Below are 25,095 nucleotides of genomic sequence, written 5' to 3'. Positions count from 1 at the left end.
AAAATCGTTGTTAAAACTTGACAAGCCTTATTTTTATCAAAAATAAGACCGGCGAACGAAACGCCGAGCGACAGAGAATAGAACCAATAAGTCGTGCGCATTTCACGAAAAAAAAATCTGCACGTTTGACCAGTCTATGGCATGGTCCAATTGCCGATGGCTTCTGTAATTAACGTAGAAGTACTGAAAAGTTCGTTTCTTTTTTACCGATTTCAGAGTAACTGACATTTTGGACACTTATGTGTACTTGGTATTCCAACTGATGTCCAAAGCAGTGAAAGAAAAAGAAATGACGATAATATTTTTTTTAACGATTCTTATGAGATTGTTACAATACTCAATTATAAAAATAATTATTTGATTTTATAAGATTTAATTATAAGAATAACTATTCGATTTTCTAAGATTTAATTCTAAGAATAAGCATTCGAATTTACAAGATTGAAGTATATAGTGGCCGATGTTGGGCAATATGTTACTGTTATTATCTTTTCTAATTATTTTTATTAAATAGATTTTCTAAAAATCTATATAAATATCACGAGTTTTTGATATTGTTAGCTATGACGTTTTAAAATGTAAACAAAATTGTGCATTGGTTTTCTATTATTACTGTATTACTATATTAATAATATTGGTTATTCTAATAATATCAGTGCATTTTACTTCTAATAGTGCATTTCTCTTATTGCGGGGGAGAGATATAAACATATAATCTTTTCCTTTCATTATTGCTGTTTGTTGTACATAATAACACCCAGTACACTACAGCCACCATTGCAATTATTCTATTGCACTGCAGTGCCATTTGACTGCTAATATTGCATTTCTCAACTATCAGTACCCTTTCTTTTTTCCAATATCACTTTGGTCGTGGGCTGTATGACAGGGGAAGTTCTAGTTATAAATACGTAATTAATTTTGTGTATGTGCAGCCATAGGCGTTTTCTGTTATCATGAGAATTATCAGCCAAAGACTTGGTTTAGTCCCCCGAACTGCAAGCGTAGAACTAAGCAAAACTGGAATTGTTAGGGATTTCGTTGCTGTTAATCTTAGGATAATATTCAGGTCAATGAAAAGGGTACAGTACTGGTTGATGAGTCCACAAATGTTTGACATCTCTTTTTTGTTCTTTATCCACCCTTTCTAAATTTATTAAAGTAATAAAAAGGAAATTATGTATTATAAGGGATATAATTGTGTATTAAGGGCTATTTCACCCTCAAAGCTGGGCCTGAACCCTAAAAACCTTACCACATTAGAGTAGCTGTCTGTTTATGCACTTTTTACAGTTAGAAAAATCTCAACATATATTCATCATCCAAGTCGTCACAGGACCCACCTGAAAACCAAAAACTACGTTGCTTGCTCAAAGTGCTGTATCTATTTTTAAATTGAAGCTAGCTGTAGTCTTTGACTCCATTTTAACAGACTCGTAACAATGATTCAATGCTAACTTTTATTATTTGGCAGGATTAACCTGATTTCAAAAAAATACATCAGTATTCAGTAAGGTATAAAAATATAAGTAGCCTCCTTTTAGAATAAAAAGTGGTACAGAAGCCAGGTTAGCTTACAAATACAGTACATATAAAAACAACAAACATTCTACAACATTTGTAAAATGTGCACAGCTTATTACAATGTACAACAATATTTTTCAAATATTTTTCTGAAATTTACGAATTCTGATACAATAAGTCACTCACTAGGACATAATGGTCTTTTCAAAACCGTAGAAACTTGGGGCCATTCTACATTCATTGAGAGTCTAGTATTCTACAAAGAGTGAAAATGTGCTTGCTTGTTTTTTTAACTACATGCTTTCTCCATGCAAGTAGACAACAAGTTATTACCCAAGTTAATTTTGAAAAGCTCACTAGGATTTAATCTAGATGGCTGAGGCTTAATACGCATCTCTAGGGTGCTGGTTGCTTTACCATTAGTTTCATTGATTCCGTCTGAATAGATTCTACATTCCAGGTTAATATCTTCTAGCAGCTTCTCATGTCTGGGCTTCCTGACTCTCCGTGACAATATTCTGGTTATATGGTTAGTAGTGGATGAGAGCTTGTTAATGAGTTGGCCTTTAAGATCTTTCATCCTTGGTTCAAGAGTATCAGGTTTATGGTACATGTACATGTCTCCATCAACAGATGAGTCAACACAAGATGCTGTGTGTAACTTCTGCTTAGTACACATTTATCATTGGTGAAGGTCACTTATGTCATCTTCTGTTTGATTTCATCTACCTCAAGTTCTCATATTATCTGCGTTATAGCGTCTCTGCGCAACAGGTCGCTTAGCTGTCAAAGGCAATTCTGGGCACATCTCTATCTATAGTTGTCACAACCTCCCCATATAGCTCCAGTTTTGAGTGTTTGCTCATAAAATAGCTTTTTCCTGATTCAGCTACAGACAACACAAAGCTTGTTTGATCAAGTGGAGTCATAGCTGACATGGCATACATCATGGACCACTGATTTAATGCAGTTGGAAGGAATTAACCCCAGACCTGATGCTTACCACTCAGACAACCTACCTTCCGCGCTACCAGCCTTATGAACAATTATGCTTATATATGACACTGGGAGCTAGGTCAAACTTCAGCTCATAATTATTCAATCAATTGAATACACCTTAAATGCTGTAGGAGTAGTGTAGATGTAAGAAGTTGTCCCATGGTATGACAACTTCTCATCAAGTTTGAAATCAAGAAACATTCATCAAAATTATAATTAATAATAAAACAGGCTATATATTGTTGTTAAAAAGCCTATATAAATATATATATATATATATATATATATATATATATATATATATAAATACAGTATATATATAATTATAGCAAAGTGAGAGTTGACTAAAAAAGCTTTATTACTATTAGTTTCATATACATAGTAAAATGTACAATCCTCAAATAAAACTCATTTACTAGTGACAAGCAGGTAAGATGTACCTTGAACAACCCCACTCTAGGATTAAAACATAATTATATGAAAGCCATGTTGTTAAGTATATGGCTAGGTTGTATTACTGGATAATAAGACTTTTCTACCGTGGCGACATGTAGAAATGAGTTCTTGTCTCTTATTTAGACTGGCCTTATCTGGATGCATATTTATATAATATTTTTCTAACAAACATAGTCTGCATATTTTTGAGGTGTTGCCATATGCTCTCGCTTGCTTTACTGCATTCCATTTGATGGTATACCCTGTGTTGCTCCTTTTCAGCTCCCAAATATAATTACTGAGCGTTGTTGCGTGTCTTTTTTGTCGTTGTTGAATGATGCTTTATGATTGGTGAATCTAGCCTTGAAAGTGGTTTCACACAGCCCAATATATGTTTGGCTGTTTTGCTGGTCATCTGTAACTATTGCCTGGTATATTAGGTTTTTGGTTAGACACCTTCCTTCTAGTTGGCATTCTTCTTGCTTTCTGCAGTTGCAGGTTCTATCACTGGTGTTGTCTTTCTTCTTTTCCGTGTTTAGTAGCTTTTTGTTATGGCCTTCTACATGTATAATGCCCTTTACATTTTCCATACAGCTGTAACTTAGCTTGAGTGTATTCTAGTTAAACATTTTTCTAAGCGGGTGGAATTTGTTGAATATTCTTTTAATCATTATGATCAAAGCTCGTCCTATGTTGGTACTGGCAGCTGCATTATATGGGGGTTGTACCATAATACGTTTCTTTTTCTGCGGTCTAGTCGTTTCCTATCATCATCATTCTGTGGTTTGTATATCAGCTTGTGTTGGTATTTGCTATCATTTAGGGCATCCTGATATATTTTAGTTGCATTGTTGAAGATGGTTTTGCTTGACGATTATGTTGTTAAGGCGCCTGCTGATTGGGTCTGGTATGTTTGCCATTATTTGCGGTGGGTGATTGGATTGCGTGTGAATGTAGTGTGATGTGTTGTTTGGCTTGTTGAAGGGCTTGTATGAGTGTTGGTTCGGTTTAGGTCAAGTGTTATATCCAGTAAGTTGTGTTGGTATTTGCTATCATTTAGGGCATCCTGATATATTTTAGTTGCATTGTTGAAGATGGTTTTGCTTGACGATTATGTTGTTAAGGCGCCTGCGGATTGGGTCTGGTATGTTTGCCATTATTTGCGGTGGGTGATTGGATTGCGTGTGAATGTAGTGTGATGTGTTGTTTGGCTTGTTGAAGGGCTTGTACGAGTGTTGGTTCGGTTTAGGTCAAGTGTTATATCCAGCAAGTTTACAACTTTCAAGTTGGCTTCTATAGTGATATTTAAATCATATTTGCTGAAGATGGTACAAAGGCCTTTCTTGATCGCTTCTGCTCTCCTAGGTGTGCTCCTAACAATTCCTAGCCCGTCATCTCGGTATAATCCAAAATAGTGATTATAATTCTCCTGAATCTTGTGTAGCGTAAACAAGCCAACCAACTCGCATGTCTCCGCCCCATCATATGATCCCATTGTTACATCGAAAAAGCTGTTTCTGGTATTCTTCACCCAATGAGTATCTTTATTTACCAGTATAGATATCTTGGCGTGTATGATAACGTGTCGGATATTAGCATCTATGGTGGTGAAATTAGTGGCATAATCTAGAGCCAGGTTCATTAGCTCTATTGTTATAGATGGATAGAAATTCACAACATCGAATGATATAAAATTCGTACCTTTTTTGTCAGTATTGTTAAACCATTCTATGACTGCTGAAGTATTTCTCCACAGATTAGCGTTAGATTTAGCTGTGACACACTTGTTGATGTTATCAAGCAGCTGTTTTCTGATCTTACCGATTTCAGACTTGGCCGGGTTGATAAGTCTAGCGCTTGGTGTATTTATTGAGTTTTCCTTATGATCTTTAAGGGTTATGAATGCGTCTTTCATTTTCATCTGATATATTCGGTCGTGTAAATCAAATGTTCGAGCGATTTCGGCAGCTTCTCTTGTGACCCTTCCCAGCTTCCCTTCACCTTCCCATTATCCAGTAATATAACCTAGCCATATACTTAACAACATGGCTTTCATATAATTATGTTTTAATCCTAGAGTGGGGTTGTTCAAGGTACATCTTACCTGCTTGTCCCTTGTAAATGAGTTTTATCTGAGGATTGTACATTTTACTATGTATATGAAACTAATAGTAATAAAGCTTTTTTAGTCAACTCTCACTTCGCTATATATATATATATATCTATATATATAATTTCTCAATTTTCTCATAGCACAAAGGGTAGTGATCATCACATCTCCAGAATTTGTAGATGCTGTTTCTATGAGAATCTGCAATAATGATGTAATTTTTTATTTTCCTTAAGTCCATCTGTGCATGGCTGATATCCGATATAACGATGTACATCAATTATTTTCGTGAGCGATCTGGTGTGAGTTGGTGTGGCGTGAGTTTCTCTAAATTATGGGAGTTGTTTGACCAGAACGAAAGATTCGAATTAAGTCAAACTGGAATCGTTAGTGTTTTCGTTGCTACGAGCTTATGATCCAAAAACTTTTTTATAAGGTGAGTACATACAGTAATCACAAATTGCTTGTTGCGAGTTCATTAGCTAAGGATTCATTGCAGCTTGCCAAAGCTCGCAAGTGTTGAGCGTGTATTTTTTTTCGTAAAGTAGTTACTTGGTTTGTAATTTGCATCTTCCCTTCTTAGGATTAACAAAGAAACAAGTATGTACGTCTTTGCTTTAGTTTATTTATTAGTAAAGCTTCACAATATATAGTTTGTATGATATTGTATATACGATATGTCGTAGCTTTATGCGATATATCATGGAATTTTCTTCACAAGTAAAAAATTTAATGCGATTATCTAGACAGATAGACGCTAAATAGATTAATGACAAGACGTGTGAGATGCAATTGTAAAATAATATACTTCAACAAACAGGCACCATTTCGGCAATTACGTGATGAATTAAGTTAGTAGTAGTCGGCGTATAGACGCATTTTTTACTCTGAGTGACTTTCTTAAGTCCATATGTCGTGTGTGAGGACAACGTAAACTAAATTTACGAGTGCGTATCATTTGTGGCTATAAGGAGTTTAGATTGACTCACGGATAATAAGCTCAATCACGCATTTGACGTGTCCCTTGAGCAAAGTTGTAAATCATTAAGACCATGTCGCCCTCCAAACTGCGCCGAATTTCTATGTATCACAAGTACTTTTTAGCACTTTCTACTGTTAAAACATTATCAGCACAAAATATACGTTTGTGTCAAAGCTATGAAATCTAAAACTCGTATTTGCAAATGTAGAGTGAAGCTACCCATCTTGCTTCATTGCTTCACAATTTTGGTAAATGGATAATTTCTTTGTTCTAGAAATGATTTTTGGCATAGTATCTTAACAATGACTTTTTTGCTAATTCTACTAATTTTGAAATAACAAAACTATATACTGAGTGGCACAAACTACATTTTGCATAATGCCTCATCTCATAATAACCATTTCTGTTTCTCGAAAACAAGCAGCTTCCAAGTAAGTGATAGATGGTAAGTTGGTAAATTAGCCTTAACCTAAAAAGTATTGTATATTTGTTTCACTGGGAATGTTTTGCCAGTTAGTAGTAATTTTAGCTTTACAGATATGCTGCTTGATTTAAACTATAAAGAAGCTATAATGAGGATGACTTTAAAAGTCTACCGTATAATAAGAGTGACCTCTAGAGCCTTGTGTAAAGGTTTTTGTATGATAAAAATAGTTCTATCAGTGGGTTTATTAGTAGTTGGACGTTTTTAGTAGACATTTTTTTAATTTACAACTTTGCCGTTTCACCAAAATATAAACAGTTACATCTGATTATGCTGTAAAGTTTTATGTTGTAATCGTCTCACAACATCATTGTTCTTAGGAAGGTAAGTTTAGATGAGTATTGGATATATATCAATCTACAAATAAAGTTACAACTCATATGTAGACCAGAGTTGGTTTGAAAAAATCAGATTATTGAACTTTTTGATTAAGTTATGATCTTTTCATTCGAAAAATCATTCTTTTTTTATTTTTTTGTAAATTGGTAAAAATCAGCATTTCTTAAAAAGAATTTTTGTTTGGATTTGTGTAACAAAATTGTAAACACTTTTCCGTCCTAAATTAGCAAGTGTGATGGAGATAATTGACTGCATGTGTAGTAGGACGTGAAGAACCTTTGAAGTTAGTAACTGTGAGTTTGTTTAGTAACCATCAAAGCAAGATTAATTGGGAGGCAACAACTGTAACTGGTACAGTTTTCCCTCACTACTCTGTTTAATATATGAATATGACATCAACTTCTTTACTGCGGTTAGCTCAAGTGTAATCATTAAAAATTCTCCACATTTGCTATCGTTCATTTAAAAATAGAAAACTAGCTAGGTACTGGAAAACTGATAAGCTGGTTTTTATGTTTTGCACTGTCATTCGCATTGATCACACCAAGGAAGAACCTGCTCAAATATGTCATAGTGCCTTATTATTTCTTTGGCTCTCATTCGTACTTTATGTGAAACTGCTAGTAGCTCTACTGAATTAATTACATCTGGTCTGCACATTATAACTTTATATGGCTGTTGAATGTGCACTCTGATGTGCACTCTGATGTGCACTCTGATGTGCACTCTGATGTGCACTCTGATGTGCACTCTGATGTGCACTCTTATGTGCACTCTGATGTGCACTCTGATGTGCAGCGCTCTGATTTGCAGCGCTCTGATTTGCAGCGCTCTGATTTGCAGCGCTCTGATGTGCACTCTGATGTGCACTCTGATGTGCACTCTGATGTGCACTCTGATGTGCCCTCTGATGTGCACTCTGATGTGCACTCTGATGTGCACTCTGATGTGCACTCTTATGTGCACTCTGATGTGCACTCTGATGTGCACTCTTATGTGCACTCTGATGTGCACTCTGATGTGCACTCTTATGTGCACTCTGATGTGCACTCTGATGTGCACTCTTATGTGCACTCTGATGTGCACTCTGATGTGCAGCGCTCTGATTTGCAGCGCTCTGATTTGCAGCGCTCTGATTTGCAGCGCTCTGATTTGCAGCGCTCTGATTTGCAGCGCTCTGATTTGCAGCGCTCTGATTTGCAGCGCTCTGATTTGCAGCGCTCTGATTTGCAGCGCTCTGATGTGCACTCTGATGTGCACTTTGATGTGCACTCTGATGTGCACTCTTATGTGCACTCTGATGTGCACTCTGATGTGCACTCTGATGTGCACTCTGATGTGCAGCGCTCTGATTTGCAGCGCTCTGATGTGCAGCGCTCTGATGTGTAGCGCTTTGATGTGCAGCGCTCTGATGTGCAGCGCTCTGATGTGCAGCGCTCTGATGTGCAGCGTTCTGATGTGCAGCGCTCTGATGTGCAATGGAATACAAAAACAATTTTCGTGAGCAAAAGTGAATGAAAAAGTTAAATTTATCATAAACATCGGAAAAATCGATTTGAATCGAAAAAAATCCAATTTTTTCAACAAAATAATGATTTTTTCAACCTTGACGTATACAGTAGAAGGATCACCCTTTAGGTAGTTAAGTAAAATCCAAATTTCTTTTTTATGAAAAAAGTGGGATGAGTTGGGAAATTAGCAACCAAGATATGAAAGCTATGTACATATATTAAGCTATGTATGTTATTTAGATATTCCAATACATATATATATCTGTCAGTGAATCATTGCTGGCCATTCAACTCTACACCAATGCATAGACAAACTTTAACATCAATAACCCCACGTTTATAAGATTCTGGTGTGATTATACCGAGACAGCTCATGGATGATGACCAGCATGACAGCTTAGATTCAGACCTAGAGGGGCGGGTGAATGGAACTTATACAATAGCTGGTGCCTTGCCACCTGTCAGTGATGAGAGAACGGGTGACCGTGTTATGGATACGTCTAGTGATTCAAAGATTCCTTCTGGTATGTTAATATTTGACGTGTTAAACATATCAAGTTTTCTTCAATTAAATCAAACATAGTAGCTTTTATAAGCTTTGCTGATATTCACTGCCTACAGTGTTTGCTGTTCAGTTTTACTCAGCCAACAGGAACCACCAAATCAAGCCTACAGGAACTTATAAAGTTATAAAAATCTAAAAACCACAAAAATAAACAAAACAAAAAATGAGAAAGTGGTAAAATAATAGATTTAGAGAAAAACTAATCTTTTAGTTGACAATAGAACAGATTTAACCAACTTTTAGGGTTAGGCTAACTCTCTCACCCCCAGGCTATGTATCTAGACATGTTACTATCATGTGCTGTCTCTAGACATGCTACTACCATGTGCTGTTTGTAGACATGTTACTATCGTGTGCTGTCTGTAGACATGTCACTATCATGTGCTGTCTCTAGACATGCTACTATCATGCGCTGTGTCGCTAAACAGGTCACTATCACATGTTGTGTTTTTAAATGTTACTATCATACACTTTATTCTTGAGGAATTAATAAAATTAATTGCTTTGCTTTTAATATATTCTCAAGGCCCAGAAATTTAGAAAGTGGGTCTCAGAGCATCTCTGTCAGGTCTCTGTCATTTAATGATCGCTTGTTTTTGGAAGGGGTATCACTAGTTATTTTATGTGAAATGTCACCTGATGCTTTTTCTATGCCATTTTGATTTTCTTTGTTAAGATGGTCCTTTTATGTTGCATATCATTGCAGTGTTCATGTTATGTTACATATCATTGCAGTGTTCATGTTATGTTACATATCATTGCAGTGTTCATGTTATGTTACATATCATTGCAGTGTTCATGTTATGTTACATATCATTGCAGTGTTCATGTTATGTTACATATCATTGCAGTGTTCATGTTATGTTACATATCATTGCAGTGCTCATGTTATGTTACATATCATTGCAGTGTTCATGTTATGTTACATATCATTGCAGTGTTCATGTTATGTTACATATCATTGCAGTGCTCATGTTATGTTACATATCATTGCAGTGCTCATGTTATGTTACATATCATTGCAGTGCTCATGTTATGTTACATATCATTGCAGTGCTCATGTTATGTTACATATCATTGCAGTGCTCATGTTATGTTACATATCATTGCGGTGCTCATGTTATGTTACATATCATTGCAGTGTTCATGTTATGTTAAATATCATTGCACTGCTCATGTTATGTTACATATTGCAGTGTTCATGTCATGTTACATATTGCAGTGTTCATGTTATGTTACATATCATTGCACTGCCCATGTTATGTTACATATCATTGCAGTGATCATGTTATGTTAAATATCATCACAGTGCTCCTGTTATGTTAGATATCATTGCGGTGCTCATGTTATGTTACATATCATTGCAGTGATCATGTTATGTTACATATTGCAGTGTTCATGTCATGTGACATATTGCAGTGTTCATGTTATGTTACATGTCATTGCAGTGCTCATGTTATGGACTTTTCTAACTGTTGAACATTCATAAATACTCCATGCATATTGTATTTGCTACATTTTCATATATGAGTTCTGAAGCAGTCAATAGACAGCGTATGTATACATGACATCTACTGCTAGTCCTCCTTGTAGTCCTCCTTGGCCAACCTTTCCTTTGTTTAGTTTTATAATTCTTTTCTATATTATTAATACTTTTCATACAGTTTATTTATTATATATTTACTATACTTTTATATACTACTAAAAGTCGTTTGCTATTAGCCTATTGCTGTTGCCTGGGATGCCTTAGGAGTTCTACAGAACACTTCAAGGTTTTATTATCCCTATAGATAAACTTGTAAGATCAAAATCTAGAAGTAGGAAGAGGTCTAGCAGATCAAGTGTGACAACAGCTACTCAACAAATAGAACTAGCCGGCGGAGCATTTGCCTTAGGTTCAGATGTCGCTATTACATCGCCTCAAGCACTTCCTTCCATTTTTTCAGGTAAAAATTACAGTTTCCTGTTGCTCGACTTCATTTCACGTCTTCACTGAAGCATTTCAACACATTTGAAAATATTCCTTACACACAATATTTCTGTAAATAATTTGCGATACTTTTAAGACTCAAGAGCTCCAGCAGAAGGTGTCAAAGCGGACGGGGGTCATAACGCAGACCTGCCTGCGCTTCACTCACCACCAGATGGTTCAGTATCTGCCAGAAAAAAAGAGACGGACAGTGTTCTAGGTAGGACTGTAAAGTCTGGCTCAGGCAATTGCGTGTAAACCTATTTAGGTCTACAAGAACGAAGAGTTTGGATAATCATTTTGCCAGTTATTCTGAAGTAACTACAATGGTTTACAATTAAGTTGATATTGTTTGAAACCTTTCAGTTCATTAGGTGGAGTGACAAGATTTTTGCTGCGAGATATTGAGTGAAATATGTATAACAGAGCAGTATATAAAAATACAACAGTCGGTATCTGAATCAGGTACAAGCACACAGATATACAGTCAGCACTTGGAATAGGTACATGTATAAAAGTACAGAAATAGTAAAGTTATGGTTGTCTGTGGAGAACAAATGGCAATCTTTGCATGACATGATAGATGCCATTGGCCATTTTAGTATGATATGTATATATAATATGTATTTTAATATGATATGATATATATAATATATATTATATAATATATATAATAGATTTTGTATTTTACTATGATATAATATTTATATCATAATATATAATATGATATAAATAATATAATATGTATTTTAATATGATAGCTGTATTTTAATATGATAGTTGTTATTTAATATGATAGCTGTATTTTATTATGATAGCTGTATTTTAATACGATAGTTGTATTTTAATACGATAGCTGTATTTTAATATGATAGCTGTATTTTAATATGATAGCTGTATTTTAATATGATAGCTGTATTTTAATATGATAGTTGTTATTTAATATGATAGCTGTATTTTATTATGATAGCTGTATTTTAATACGATAGTTGTATTTTAATACGATAGCTGTATTTTAATATGATAGCTGTATTTTAATATGATAGCTGTATTTTAATATGATAGCTGTATTTTAATATGATAGCTGCATTTTATATGATAAGTGTATTTTAATCTGATAGCTGTATTTTTAATATATAATAAAAATATATAATAAAAAGGAGTGAAAGCTAATAAAAGCTTTGAGTCCTTTTTATTGCTAATAGCCATTGTCTAGTGTGGACAGGCCTTTCCTTGTTAGAATGTTCAAGTCTTAGCTAAGCATTACGTAGGAGTTTTGTTGTTTTTTATGAAGTCATAATGCTGCTATATTGACGCTTTCAAAGGCAGCTAAAATGTCCTTTCAAACACCCGGTTATGTTTATTTAACGGCAGTGAGGAGTAAATACTCCACAAAGGCCGTTTCTTACTGACTTCTAGTTTTTACCTCTGGTATTGCTGTCGCTAGTTGATGCCATAGTAGTGTTAAGATGTTACTCAAATCTTGCCAACTGATTGAGTTCGTAAACCCACACAATATACAACGAGGCCATTGTCTAAGCTTTACAGTCTGTCTAGATCTTTTCTCTTTACTCTAGTTTAGACTAGCCTTCTCAGCCAACGCCCATCACGTCTGTAAATGTTTTTAGTCACTTGTATCATCCTTTCTTTCAGGTCTGCAAAAAGAGAAGTGTGAGTTCAGCATGCTAGTACGCTCATTTTGCTCGCTACGCTTTTGTGTTAGTTTATATATTTTTGCAGTGACCTTTGCCTTTTCATAGTTTTGAATATCAATTTTAATTATTGTCAAAACTAGCGAAAGAGCAGTTTGGCACCAGTTTGATCACGGATGGTGAGCAAGTATTGCATGACACACTCATTGCTCTGATTACGAGTTAAATGTACTCATTGATAACACTAGCTTCACTTCAGCATAGCTGTTCCTCTTACCTCAAACTGTGCTTAGCTTTTTTCTTTATGCGTACTGTGTAGCCTTCGTGTGCATGCTTCAATCTGTAATCCTATGGAAACTGCTATCACTGAAGTTCAGTTCAACTTTTGATGGATTTAAATGTGCTTGAGAACTAGTTTGCTTCTGTGCCAAACATGTTGAGCTATTTCTCTGAGCTCTCTCACTTTGGTTTACATGCGCGGCATTTTTAAGGTGGTGTGTTTCAGCTATGTCTGGAAGGATTTTCAGAACATTCTGTTTTCATTGCTACTAGGTAGTCATAGTCTACTATTTGAACCACTATTAGGTAGTCATAGTCTATTAGTTAAGTCATTACTAGCTCGTCATAGTCTACGAGTTAAACCACGACTGGATAGTCACGGTTGAACTAGTCTACTAGTTAAACCACTATTAGTTAGCCATAGTCTACTAGTTAAACCAGTATTAGGTAGTCATAGTCTACTAGTTAAACCACTACTAGGTAGTCATAGTCTACTAGTTAAACCACTACTAGGTAGTAATAGTCTACTAGTTAAACTACTATTAGGTAGTCATAGTCTACTAGTTAAACCACTACTAGGTAGTCATAGTCTACTAGTTAAACCAGTATTAGGTAGTCATAGTCTACTAGTTAAACCACTACCAGGTAGTCATAATCTACTAGTTAAACTACTATTAGGTAGTCATAGTCTACTAGTTAAACCACTACTAGGTAGTCATAGTCTACTAGTTAAACCACTACTAGGTAGCCATAGCTTATTAACAATTTTCTACATTGTTTAGCTTTATTTACCGTTGTAATCTCTCTACATAGCCCGACTAAAGCGCAAGAGCTTTGGAAACAAAAAAAAACGACAGAAACTTCAAGATGAACTCGGACTTGATAACAATATTGAGTCAGTACGAACCTTCGTCAAAACTAACTTTCACCAAAAGTAAGTTGCTGGAAAACAGCTTCTCATTATTTGTAAGACTTACTCTCATTTTATATTTTGTATCAGACTTTCTATCAACTTGTCTGACTATATTAAGTACTGGCAGATAATCAGATATCTTGCAGCATGCGTGTAGATTTTCACTGAGAATTGCTACACTGCTTTCATAACAACAATCAATGAATGCGTTTATTGAGAGTTTGGGGTTTGAGTTTTGTAAGCAAATATTATTGACGACCTGGCGGAGCATGTGGTTGGGAAATTTTGACAAAATCAGCGAAAAAATGTGAAACGTATAACGTTCACAAGGACTATGACACTGACGCACACACATAAATGTATGGCGACAAAGTGGGATTTGTTAAATGAAGACGTGTGTTGCTGTCAAGTTACCGCTCTATAGCATTCCTACTAATGTATTAAGCTGTATCACTCTTTATATCGACTTGTCTGCCAATGCCCACAATGAGATGTAATGTTATGAAATCGTAATTCATAAGCAATCTCTTATCAAACTGATAACTTCTCAATGTCAACTCCCCTATCAACTCCGCTGTCAACTCCGCTGTCAACTCCCCTGTCAACTCCCCTGTCAACTCCCCTGTCAACTCCCCTGTCAACTCCCCTGTCAACTCCCCTGTCAACTCCCCTGTCAACTCCCCTGTCAACTCCACTGTCAACTCCCCTGTCAACTCCCCTGTCAACTCCGCTGTCAACTCCCCTGTCAACTCCCCTGTCAACTTCGCTGTCAACTCCGCTGTCAACTCCGCTGTCAACTCCGCTGTCAACTCCCCTGTCAACTCCGCTGTCAACTTCGCTGTCACTCTTAAAATCAAAAGGTCAAATATTTAAAGTTTATATATATTTTAAAGGACTCGGCCTGGCCCTTCACCCTCTACAAAATAAGCAAGGCAAATAAACACACCGAGTGGTTAATCACAAGAATATATATATTTAATAATAAATATATAATGGTTCGTGAATGTCATAACATGAACAAGCATGCGGAGAGGGTGCGCGTACTACTCAGCTCTAACAATATTGGCCAGTCCCTTATATACGCTTCTTCTCTCTATGGGCTCCACCCTTTATTATTTTTCCGGCCATCTTTCTTTGTCTTTTTGACTTACAGAGCCGGCTCCCCTACAGCCGAGCCTCCTGCTGTGATAGAGAGGCTCGGCCCGGCCCGGCCCGGCCCGGCTATGCCAGTGCTCATTAGGTCAGCCCCGCCAGCTCTGGCCACGGTGCTCCGCCGTAACACTATTTTACATTTTAATTTAGAGTAAATTTTAATTTAAATATACAGTATGAAGTTTAATATAGCTTATATATTTGTTTTATCTGCTGTTAAACTTCATCAATGCACAGACCTGACAGCCCTTCTGAATGTAGAGCAGTAATAGTAGTAGTAATAACAGTAATAATAGCAATAGTAGTAATAATAATAGTAATAATATAGTTTAAACAGAATGAAAAGGTCTGTCAGATATTATAAAGTTGAGCAGACAATCATGTTGTCACTAGAAGATGTTTTATAACTTCACCTGATATATAGGTATATTTCTGATTACATAATATCTCCTGTCATCAAAAACTTGCTTCAAGCTCTTGCTGCAGCTAAACAAGGTAGCCCATGTTCTGCTTTCTTGCCTCAGTTTTTGTCAATTGAATGCTTCTTATTTCATAAAACAACTCTATAATTTCTGTTAAGCAAACATCTTCTCCTGCACTCACCAGTAGTTTGCTTGTTGAATATAATTACATTATCTTTTGTAAATCATTGAGCTTTTATTTCTCTACAAAAGACTTGATTAGGTGACTTTTAGTAATCGCTAAGACTTGTGGTTTCTATTTTGTACAGCACATTGTTTGGTAGCAACGAGATTGCCTCAGACGTCTTTTCTGCGCTTTTATTTTCTTGTTTCATAATTGTGTATTTCATTTGTCCGCCTTATAATAGGGCCTTTTCAGCCCTATCCATTTATTGCTTGATGTCAAAACCTCCAGCGAACAGGCTATCACTGTTGATTCGTAATTGCATTGCTAGGGGGAGAGTAGGTCCGCATACATTTTTAGATCTCTTGCTGAGCCATGAATTGCAAAAATAGGCATAACGTGAGCCGAGCCAATCATACTTTTTAAGCAAAACGTGTGAATGACATAGTATTTCTACCACAGCGATTGTGTATTGGGAGTTGCTACGCCTTGACTTGCTTTCTATTTCTGCCAAGCTCTGCTGATACAATTGCTTTTTTCTGACCAAAAATCTGGTATATTTATTTACGATGCCAAATGCAAAATAGCGGAGACAACCGACAGCATTGCTTTGTGCCCTACAGAGCAAAGGCAAACACCACTTTCTTTCTACACCCGGAGCAAGCCTCACATGTTTGACATGTACAAATGTGTGCTATGATCTTTGGTTGGGACCCTCTTGTTTATAGCTGTACCCAGATGGTGCATAGATTATTTGACATGGTTATATATTTACTCAGATGATACTTCTAAAAAACATTGCTGTGTGAGCTTGCAGATTGGATTTTTAGATCTTGTCCAAAAAGGCATGAACAAGGATTTTGAGCTTAATAACACTAAGCTCGTGTCGATTCAGGTGTCCTCACCTCTGCGCTTTGGTTTTATATACAGAATTCCTAAAGATGATATAGATGCTCTACAGCCATATTCAAGCCAGTTGACAGTAACTCCCGCAGGCATAGGTGGATCTAAGGCTAGCCTTCGCAGTTACTCCAAATATAAAGTTGAGAAGACTCGGGCTTATGGTTGGATAAACTTTACGAAAGACATGAAGAGTAGCTATGAGCCTCCTGTAAGTTTTTTGAGTTTGGGCCAAGTGTGCATGAAGCTATATACCTTGAGATGCTAGTTTGGGTCAAGTGCGCATGAAGCTATATACCTTGAGATGCTAGTTTGGGTCAAGTGCGCATGAAGCTATATACCTTGAGATGCTAGTTTGGGTCAAGTGCGCATGAAGCTATATACCTTGAGATGCTAGTTTGGGTCAAGTGCGCATGAAGCTATATACCTTGAGATGCTAGTTTGGGTCAAGTGCGCATGAAGCTATATACCTTGAGATGCTAGTTTGGGTCAAGTGCGCATGAAGCTATATACCTTGAGATGCTAGTTTGGGTCAAGTGCACATGAAGCTATATACCTTGAGATGCTAGTTTGGGTCAAGTGCGCATGAAGCTATATACCTTGAGATGCTAGTTTGGGTCAAGTGCGCATGAAGCTATATACCTTGAGATGCTAGTTTGGGTCAAATGCGCATGAAGCTATATACCTTGAGATGCTAGTTTGGGTCAAGTGCGCATGAAGCTATATACCTTGAGATGCTAGTTTGGGTCAAGTGCGCATGAAGCTATATACCTTGAGATGCTAGTTTGGGTCAAGTGCGCATGAAGCTATATACATTGAGATGCTAGTTTAGGTCAAGTGCGCATGAAGCTATATACCTTGAGATGCTAGTTTGGGTCAAGTGCTCATGAAGCTATATACCTTGAGATGCTAGTTTGGGTCAAGTGCGCATGAAGCTATATACCTTGAGATGCTAGTTTGGGTCAAGTGCACATGAAGCTATATACATTGAGATGCTAGTTTAGGTCAAGTGCGCATGAAGCTATATACCTTGAGATGCTAGTTTGGGTCAAGTGCGCATGAAGCTATATACCTTGAGATGCTAGTTTGGGTCAAGTGCGCATGAAGCTATATACCTTGAGATGCTAGTTTGGGTCAAGTGCGCATGAAGCTATATACCTTGAGATGCTAGTTTGGGTCAAGTGCGCATGAAGCTATGTACCTTGAGATGCTAGTTTGGCTCTTTTTTTGTTGGTTTTGTTACTACACCGCCGACTTGAAAAACTCAAAAGTTTGAAATAATCATTTGTAAAGGAAACTGCTAGTTCTCTTTGCTTTACACAAGGCAGTCAAACAACAACACCGAGTATTAAGTGCCTATGACTTATATATTCACTAAATAAAAAGCTGGTGTAATCAAAGTAAACTCACATTAAATATTGATAAAACAAATTATGATGTAATACAAAAACCCACAAAACAAATTTTCGCTAGCTGGAAATTTAAAAATGAATCATTTATCTATTTCAGAGACAAGCAACATAAAATTTCTCGGTATAACTATAGGTCAAACACTAACTTAGTCCGGTCATATAGCTAATTTAAGACAACAACTTCGCAAAAGCTTAGGTTTAATTTACCTAGCTTCTAGCTATCTTCCTACTACTACCCTCATATTACTATACAACAGCTTGATAAACAGTAAAATAATATACTGTATTGAGGCATGGGGGAATGCACCTGTTACATACATAAATAAAATACTTACCATACAGAAAAGATTACTTTGAATCATTTACCGGTATCATAAACCTCCCACATATTCTTCTGCTTCACTGTTTAAACTTAGTAACATCTTACCTATTCATCAACTTTAGACTTTACGCATTTGCATTCTAGCACATAATAAATTCTACAACCATCCATTATCACATCCAGCTTACCCTACTAGACATTCATTACTATCTCTTCTACTCCCGTCTTCTTCTACTAAGTGTGGGCATAGACAGGTCTCCTATCAGATGGCACGGGCTTGGAACCTATTGCCTGGCAGTCTACTCTTGATTGCCAATGCTCACAAATTTAAAGTGACTTTGAAACAACATTTGCTTGAATTGCTGGGATAGCTTAGGTCTATTGACTTTTAGCTGCTTTGTCTGCTGACTTGGGTTCGGCGCCATGATTAGCTCTGCTATTGCGGATATGGGCCCTCATTTTCTACAAATTTCTTATTTTTTATATGTTGTATATTAAAATAATGAAAATAGATACGTACATACAAATAAATATATAAGTTTCCATGCATGACAGGCAATAAACCATATTCAAAGCATGCAGAGAGGGTGTATGCACAGCTCTGCCAAAACAATCAAATCTTTTATACTTTTAGTTTCATTTTAGGCTCCGCCCCTTTTCCTTTGTTCAATTCTCGGTTTCCTCTCGGCAGCCCGAGAAGGCACGGCCCTACCAAAGTGCTGACCTGGAAGCCCTACCGCTACAGCCCTGTGGCCAGGGCCATAGCAATTATTTAAACAGATCATTATAAAATCTGTTTTAAAATTAAACCAGATAGTGTTCATTTGGAAGGCTATCATCTATCATCCATTATTGAAACCCAAGCATGAACACAAGCCATCACTTCAAAATAATTAAAACACCAAAATTGAGCAAGCGACTGAATTTCAGGTTAGCTACATATATAAAAGTTGCTAACAAGCGTATACAACAGGTGGTAACAATTGTATATAACAGTTGCTAACAAGCATATACAACAGTTGCTAACAATCATATACAACAGTTGCTAACAATCATATACAACAGGTGCTAACAATCATATACAACAGTTGCTAACAATCATATACAACAGTTGCTAACAATCATACAACAGGTACTAACAATCATATACAACAGGTGCTAACAATCATATACAACAGTTGCTAACAATCATATACAACAGTTGCTAACAATCATATACAACAGTTGCTAACAATAATACACAACAGGTGCTAACAATGATATACAACAGTTGCTAACAATCATATACAACAGTTGCTAACAATCATATACAACATTTGCTAACAATCATATACAACAGGTGCTAACAATCATATACAACAGTTGCTAACAATCATATACAACAGGTGCTAACAATAATACACAACAGGTGCCAACAATTATATACAACAGTTGCTAACAATCATATACAACAGTTGCTAACAATCATATACAACATTTGCTAACACTCATATACAACAGGTGCTAACAATCATATACAACATTTGCTAACAATCATATACAACAGGTGCTAACAATCATATACAACAGTTGCTAACAATCATATACAACAGGTGCTAACAATCATATACAACAGTTGCTAACAATCATATACAACAGCTGCTAACAATCATACAACAGGTACTAACAATCATATACAACAGGTGCTAACAATCATATACAACATTTGCTAACAATCATATACAACAAGTGCTAACAATCATATACAACAGTTGCTAACAATCATATACAACAGGTGCTAACAATAATACACAACAGGTGCCAACAATCATATACAACAGTTGCTAACAATCATACACAACAGTTGCTAACAATCATATACAACATTTGCTAACACTCATATACAACAGGTGCTAACAATCATATACAACATTTGCTAACAATCATATACAACAGGTGCTAACAATCATATACAACAGTTGCTAACAATCATATACAACAGGTGCTAACAATCATATACAACAGTTGCTAACAATCATATACAACAGCTGCTAACAATCATACAACAGGTACTAACAATCATATACAACAGGTGCTAACAATCATATACAACCGGTGCTAACAATCATACAACAGGTGCTAACAGTCATATATAACAGGTGCTAACATTCTCTTCTATACTGTTTTAGTATGTTTGCGTCAGTGACACTGACCCTAAAGAAGATCTCTTGAACCTTATGTTGGAGAAGTGGGAGTTGCCTGAGCCAAAACTCATTGTTTCTATTGTGGGTGGCGCAAAGAGGTTCGAATTTGCCAAAAGTAGAGTGAGCTCTCTGTTTAAACAGGGCCTCCTCGATATCGCCACAACTACGGGTTTGTATGCCATGAAGAGGCTGCCAACTATTATGACTATTAACTACATATATTCATTTAACTAATACTAGTTGTCTAGTCTATATCTACTAAATACTGTTAATACTACTAGCTACAGGTAATACTACTAGTTACAGTTAATACTACTAGCTACAGTTAATACTAATAGCTACAGTTAATACTACTAGCTTAAGTTAATACTATTAGCTACAGTTAACACCTGCTCTTACTGAACAGCTTTACCATAAGCAAACAGTACTAATGTTACCAGTTTGTACCACCATTACTAGATAGCACTATTTACTGTGATGGTTTAGTTTGATGCTTGAATATTGTATTTTTGTCTTCAAACTGTCACTTTTCACCCCCACAGCAGTTTTATCACAAACAGTTAAATTATATGCAACTGCGATTTATAGAGGTTACACGTACATTTGATGTGAAACTTTCCAAGAAAAATGTTCACCTATTTTTCCATGTTGTAACACATTTCCTTTTTGCAGGTGCTTGGATACTGACCCCTGGATCCAATACCGGTGTTTATAAGATGGTGGGATCTGCTGTGAAAGATCATTTAGATTCTACTGGCTCTACAGCTATGAACAACATAGTGCTTCTGGGCATTGCTGCATGGGGATCAGTCGCCGCCAGAGAAAAGCTCACTGGCAAAGATGTAGGTATACTTTACTACAGGCTTCAACATATTTTATTGCAGACTAGTACAGTAAACGTTGTTAGTTCAGCATTGGAACATTCCAGAAACAAACATTCATTACAGTGCACCCTTAGGATACAATTACCCTGATATGCGATTTTTTCGCCTTACGAAGTGGAACATGATGATTTTTTTACATCACCATACGAATTTTATTTCACCATACGAATTCAACAGAATCTTTCACTCGAGTTCAAATTTGGCAGTCAGTGTGCTTATTACCGTACGCCAAAATAACAAAAACAGCGACATGCTGCTCGCCGAAAATATTTTCACAACTCCTGTAATAGACACGATGACCTATTTCTCTTAGTTCAGCATTTCTTGTGCGTAAAACAGTAATATTTTCTCTACATACAGAGGGTGCCATGGTCAGACAACTTCTAACCTGCTAACCAGAGTCCACTTCATTACAAAAACAGCATCGTTCAGGTTTTCTTGCCGACTTATGTTGAACAAGTTTTAAACAGGTCTGCTGAAAGTTTTAGTAAAAGTGAAGACAGAAACTGATGAGTGATAAAATTTTAGTGATAAAAAGATGAAATTCAGCGAAATAGTTGAAAGTTGACATGCAACAAAGTTCACATTACAGTTATTTGGTATCAAAAGGTTCATCATGTCTTACTCTGCTGTGTTGTAGGTGGAAAATATGTGGAAATGTGATTACAAGCTGTTAAAAGCTTACAAACGAACAGTTAATCGCAGCCATCACGAAAACACCGTAGGTTAGAATCCCTTTATTTTGATGACGTGCTCAACTCGATGTGGTTATTGTCTTGACATGTGATGTTATCACATGAATTGAATGGCCACTAAAAGGCTCAATATAAAATGTTTCGTAGCACTAGTAATCAGGGGTCTGCAATCTTTTCCACTCAAAGAGCCATTTAGACCCGTTTTCTGCAGGAAAGAATGCAATGGGAGCCACCAACCCCCTCTTTAATATTTTAAATTAGAAAATACATAAATACTACATGTTACATTTTTGTTTAGCTTTTAATGCTTTTATACCATGTTCATAACATAAAACGAAAAGGCGTGGCATGTATAATGATTTACCTGCTAAGAACAAAAATTACACTTTTGCAAAGAACAATAAAATAGCTAATAATAACTTAATCGTAACATGAAAATGGTACATTGTTTTTAAGGTTACTTTCAAGAAAAATTGCAACTTCATGTTTAATTCAGTCCTTCTTTTAACAAAACACCGAACTTAATATCCAACTGCAGCAAATGTCATTTAGGCAGCGATTTTTACTCAAAATAGCCTTACGCATCAGTTCTGAAATGGCCTTTGTTCCTTCATCTCCCTCTGGATATTTTTGAGCAAAGGCTGCATGTTTATTCTGAAAGTGTCTTGCGACATTTGACTTTTTGTTTATAAATTTCTCATTACATATTAAGCAAACTGGTGAACCAGTCTCATCAGCAGTGAAAGCAAATGAATCAGCCCACATAGGATAAAATGTTTCATTTTCCTCTGTCACTTTTCTTTCATTAGCATTCCCCATAGTTTGCCTACCTGCGGTAAAAAAAATCAAGAAGTGTTGTGCCGGCTAGTGTAATTTTGGTGGTTTTATTGGCGCATAAATAATGAGTCAATGACGCATAACAAGCGACAATGTTTGATTTATCATGATATTTACAATTTTTTAAATTATATGACAAATCTAGTGATAAAACTTCTGTTTTATTAATTACTCAGCATATGGTGAAAAAAGGGAAAAAGAAAAAAATCCTAAGTCAGAGCCGCATGCGGCTTTGAAGCCGTGGGTTGCTGACCCATGCACTAGTTGATGACAAACACTTCGGCTTCTACCGGAAAGCCCTTATCAAATTTAGACACTCGCTACTCTACAGTTTTGTTTCAGCTTGGTCTAATCATCTAGTCATAATCTGATCATGTGACCCATATTTCCTGCCAAATGACGCAAAAAATTTCTGCAGCTTTTTTCAACTATCACAGGTTACCAACAAGCTCTTAATGTTTATCAGAGGACGATACGCACTCCTTCGAGCTAAGGTTAAAACATTAAACGGATTTTTACAGTGGGTTTTGAGATATCAGTGCTCAAGATGACAGCATTACAATGATGATGAAATAGACGCGTAAGGACAATAGACATGGTTTTATTGAATGCGAGAAGTATACATGTATTTGGGAAAATATTTCGACGAATGAGGTTGCATGAAAGGGTAAACAGAAGCCATCTTGTTCAGCTACATCCCATTTGAGCCGTTTTAGAGAGAGATTCCAACCTACCACGTTTTCGTGATGGCTGCGATTAACTGTTCGTTTTTTGAGCTTTTAAGAGCTTGTAATCACATTTCCACATATTTTGCACCTACAACACAGCAGAGTAAAACATGGTGAATCTTTTGATGCCAAATAACTGTAATGTGAATTTTGTTGCACGTCAGCCTTTAAAAATAGATACTAAAACTTAGCTTTATGTGTGTTTGTTTAGTTAGCTAAACTTATTTGAAGTGAATTCAAAGTTTTTTTATACTTACGTCTATCTTGAAGGTTAGAAGTTTCTATGTTATGTAGTACTGCTCATTGTAATATTACATTTTAATGCATATCATAACCAATAAATTCACTAAATATGATAAAGTTACTGTAGGTAACTATAGTTACTAAGGTTAGCATACTATTTTGTTACTAATTTTCAATATGTACAGCACTTACATATATATAAAACTCTGATGATTTTTACCAGGGGTTGTTTGCATTATATAATTACTATGGTTTCTATACTCCTACATACGACTTTTTCACCATACGATGCCAACCCTGGAATAGACCCAAATCGTATTCTGAGGGTGCACTGTACATTATAAAGTTAACTCATATGAAAAAACAGTGTTGCAAGTTTTTTTGATTCAGCTGAATTTATAAGGCCAACTTAATCAGGCTATAAAAGGCTGAATTCTGCGCTGCCTTTCACTCAGGTGCTAGACTCATACCTTTGACAGCTATCATTTTAAACTCTGATCATGGAGACTCAAATCAGGTGAGTTGAAGAGTTGAATTACTCTGACAGAAGGTAAACATTTGAACTTGTTATGATTGCTATTGTTATTAGTATTGATTCAGCTGAACAAATTTCTAATACAAACAATTAGTTTGACCTTTCAACATCCTTCATAAAAATTACTTTTTATCAGAAGTGAGCTCGTCACAATTTGAAGCTTTGGTTTAGTGAACAATGTTTGTAATAAGATGTGAGATTCAAAACACTATTAAAGCCTCTTAGTGTGTGTAGTTGCATATATTAGTGCGTATAATTGCATATATTAGTGTGTATAGTTGTATATATTAGTGCTTATAGTTGCATATATTAGTGCGTATAGTTGCATATATTAGTGCGTATAATTGCATATATTAGTGTGTATAGTTGCATATATTAGTGCGTATAGTTGCATATATTAGTGCATATAGTTGCATATATTAGTGTGTGTATAGTTGTATATATTAGTGCTTATAGTTGCATATATTAGTGCGTATAGTTGCATATATTAGTGCTTATAGTTGCATATATTAGTGCGTATAGTTGCATGTATTAGTGCATATAGTTGCATATATTAGTGCGTATAGTTGCATACATTAGTGCGTATAGTTGCATATATTAGTACATATAGTTGTATATATTAGTGCGTATAGTTGTATATATTAGTGCATATAGTTGTATATATTAGTGCGTATAATTGCATATATTAGTGCGTATAGTTGTATGTATTAGTGCGTATAGTTGCATATATTTGTGCGTATAGTTGCATATATTAGTGTATAATTGCATATATTAGTGCGTATAGTTGCATGCATTAGTTGCACTAGCTACCCCACTTTCATACTGTAAAAGGTTCGTCACGAATTTTTACTGCTCCA

The 25,095-nt window shown here is 35.9% G+C and overlaps 2 protein-coding genes across 2 annotated transcripts in view; one reads left to right on the top strand and one right to left on the bottom strand.

The window, feature by feature from the left end:
* Window positions 1-7,540: 7,540 nt before the first annotated feature.
* LOC137394155 (streptococcal hemagglutinin-like) lies at window positions 7,541-8,759 on the bottom strand. The gene is made up of 2 exons (XM_068080877.1): window positions 8,700-8,759; window positions 7,541-8,341 (listed from the first exon to the last, which is right to left on the bottom strand). Exons 1-2 carry the CDS (start codon window positions 8,757-8,759, stop codon window positions 7,541-7,543), a joined length of 861 nt encoding a protein of 286 aa, XP_067936978.1.
* Window positions 8,760-16,506: 7,747 nt separating this feature from the next.
* The window catches only part of LOC137393004 (transient receptor potential cation channel subfamily M member-like 2), a 74,868-nt gene continuing 66,279 nt past the window's right edge, over window positions 16,507-25,095 (top strand). Inside the window, exons 1-3 of the mRNA XM_068079384.1 lie at window positions 16,507-16,610; window positions 20,302-20,485; window positions 20,989-21,158. Of these exons, the coding sequence (XP_067935485.1) occupies window positions 16,587-16,610; window positions 20,302-20,485; window positions 20,989-21,158 (378 nt within the window). The 5' untranslated portion in view covers window positions 16,507-16,586. The remainder of the gene's footprint in view (window positions 16,611-20,301; window positions 20,486-20,988; window positions 21,159-25,095) is intronic.

Source organism: Watersipora subatra, chromosome 4, assembly GCF_963576615.1.
Source record: "Watersipora subatra chromosome 4, tzWatSuba1.1, whole genome shotgun sequence".
NCBI classification, from domain to species: domain Eukaryota; kingdom Metazoa; phylum Bryozoa; class Gymnolaemata; order Cheilostomatida; family Watersiporidae; genus Watersipora; species Watersipora subatra.
This window is presented reverse-complemented; position numbering and strand designations above follow the sequence as displayed.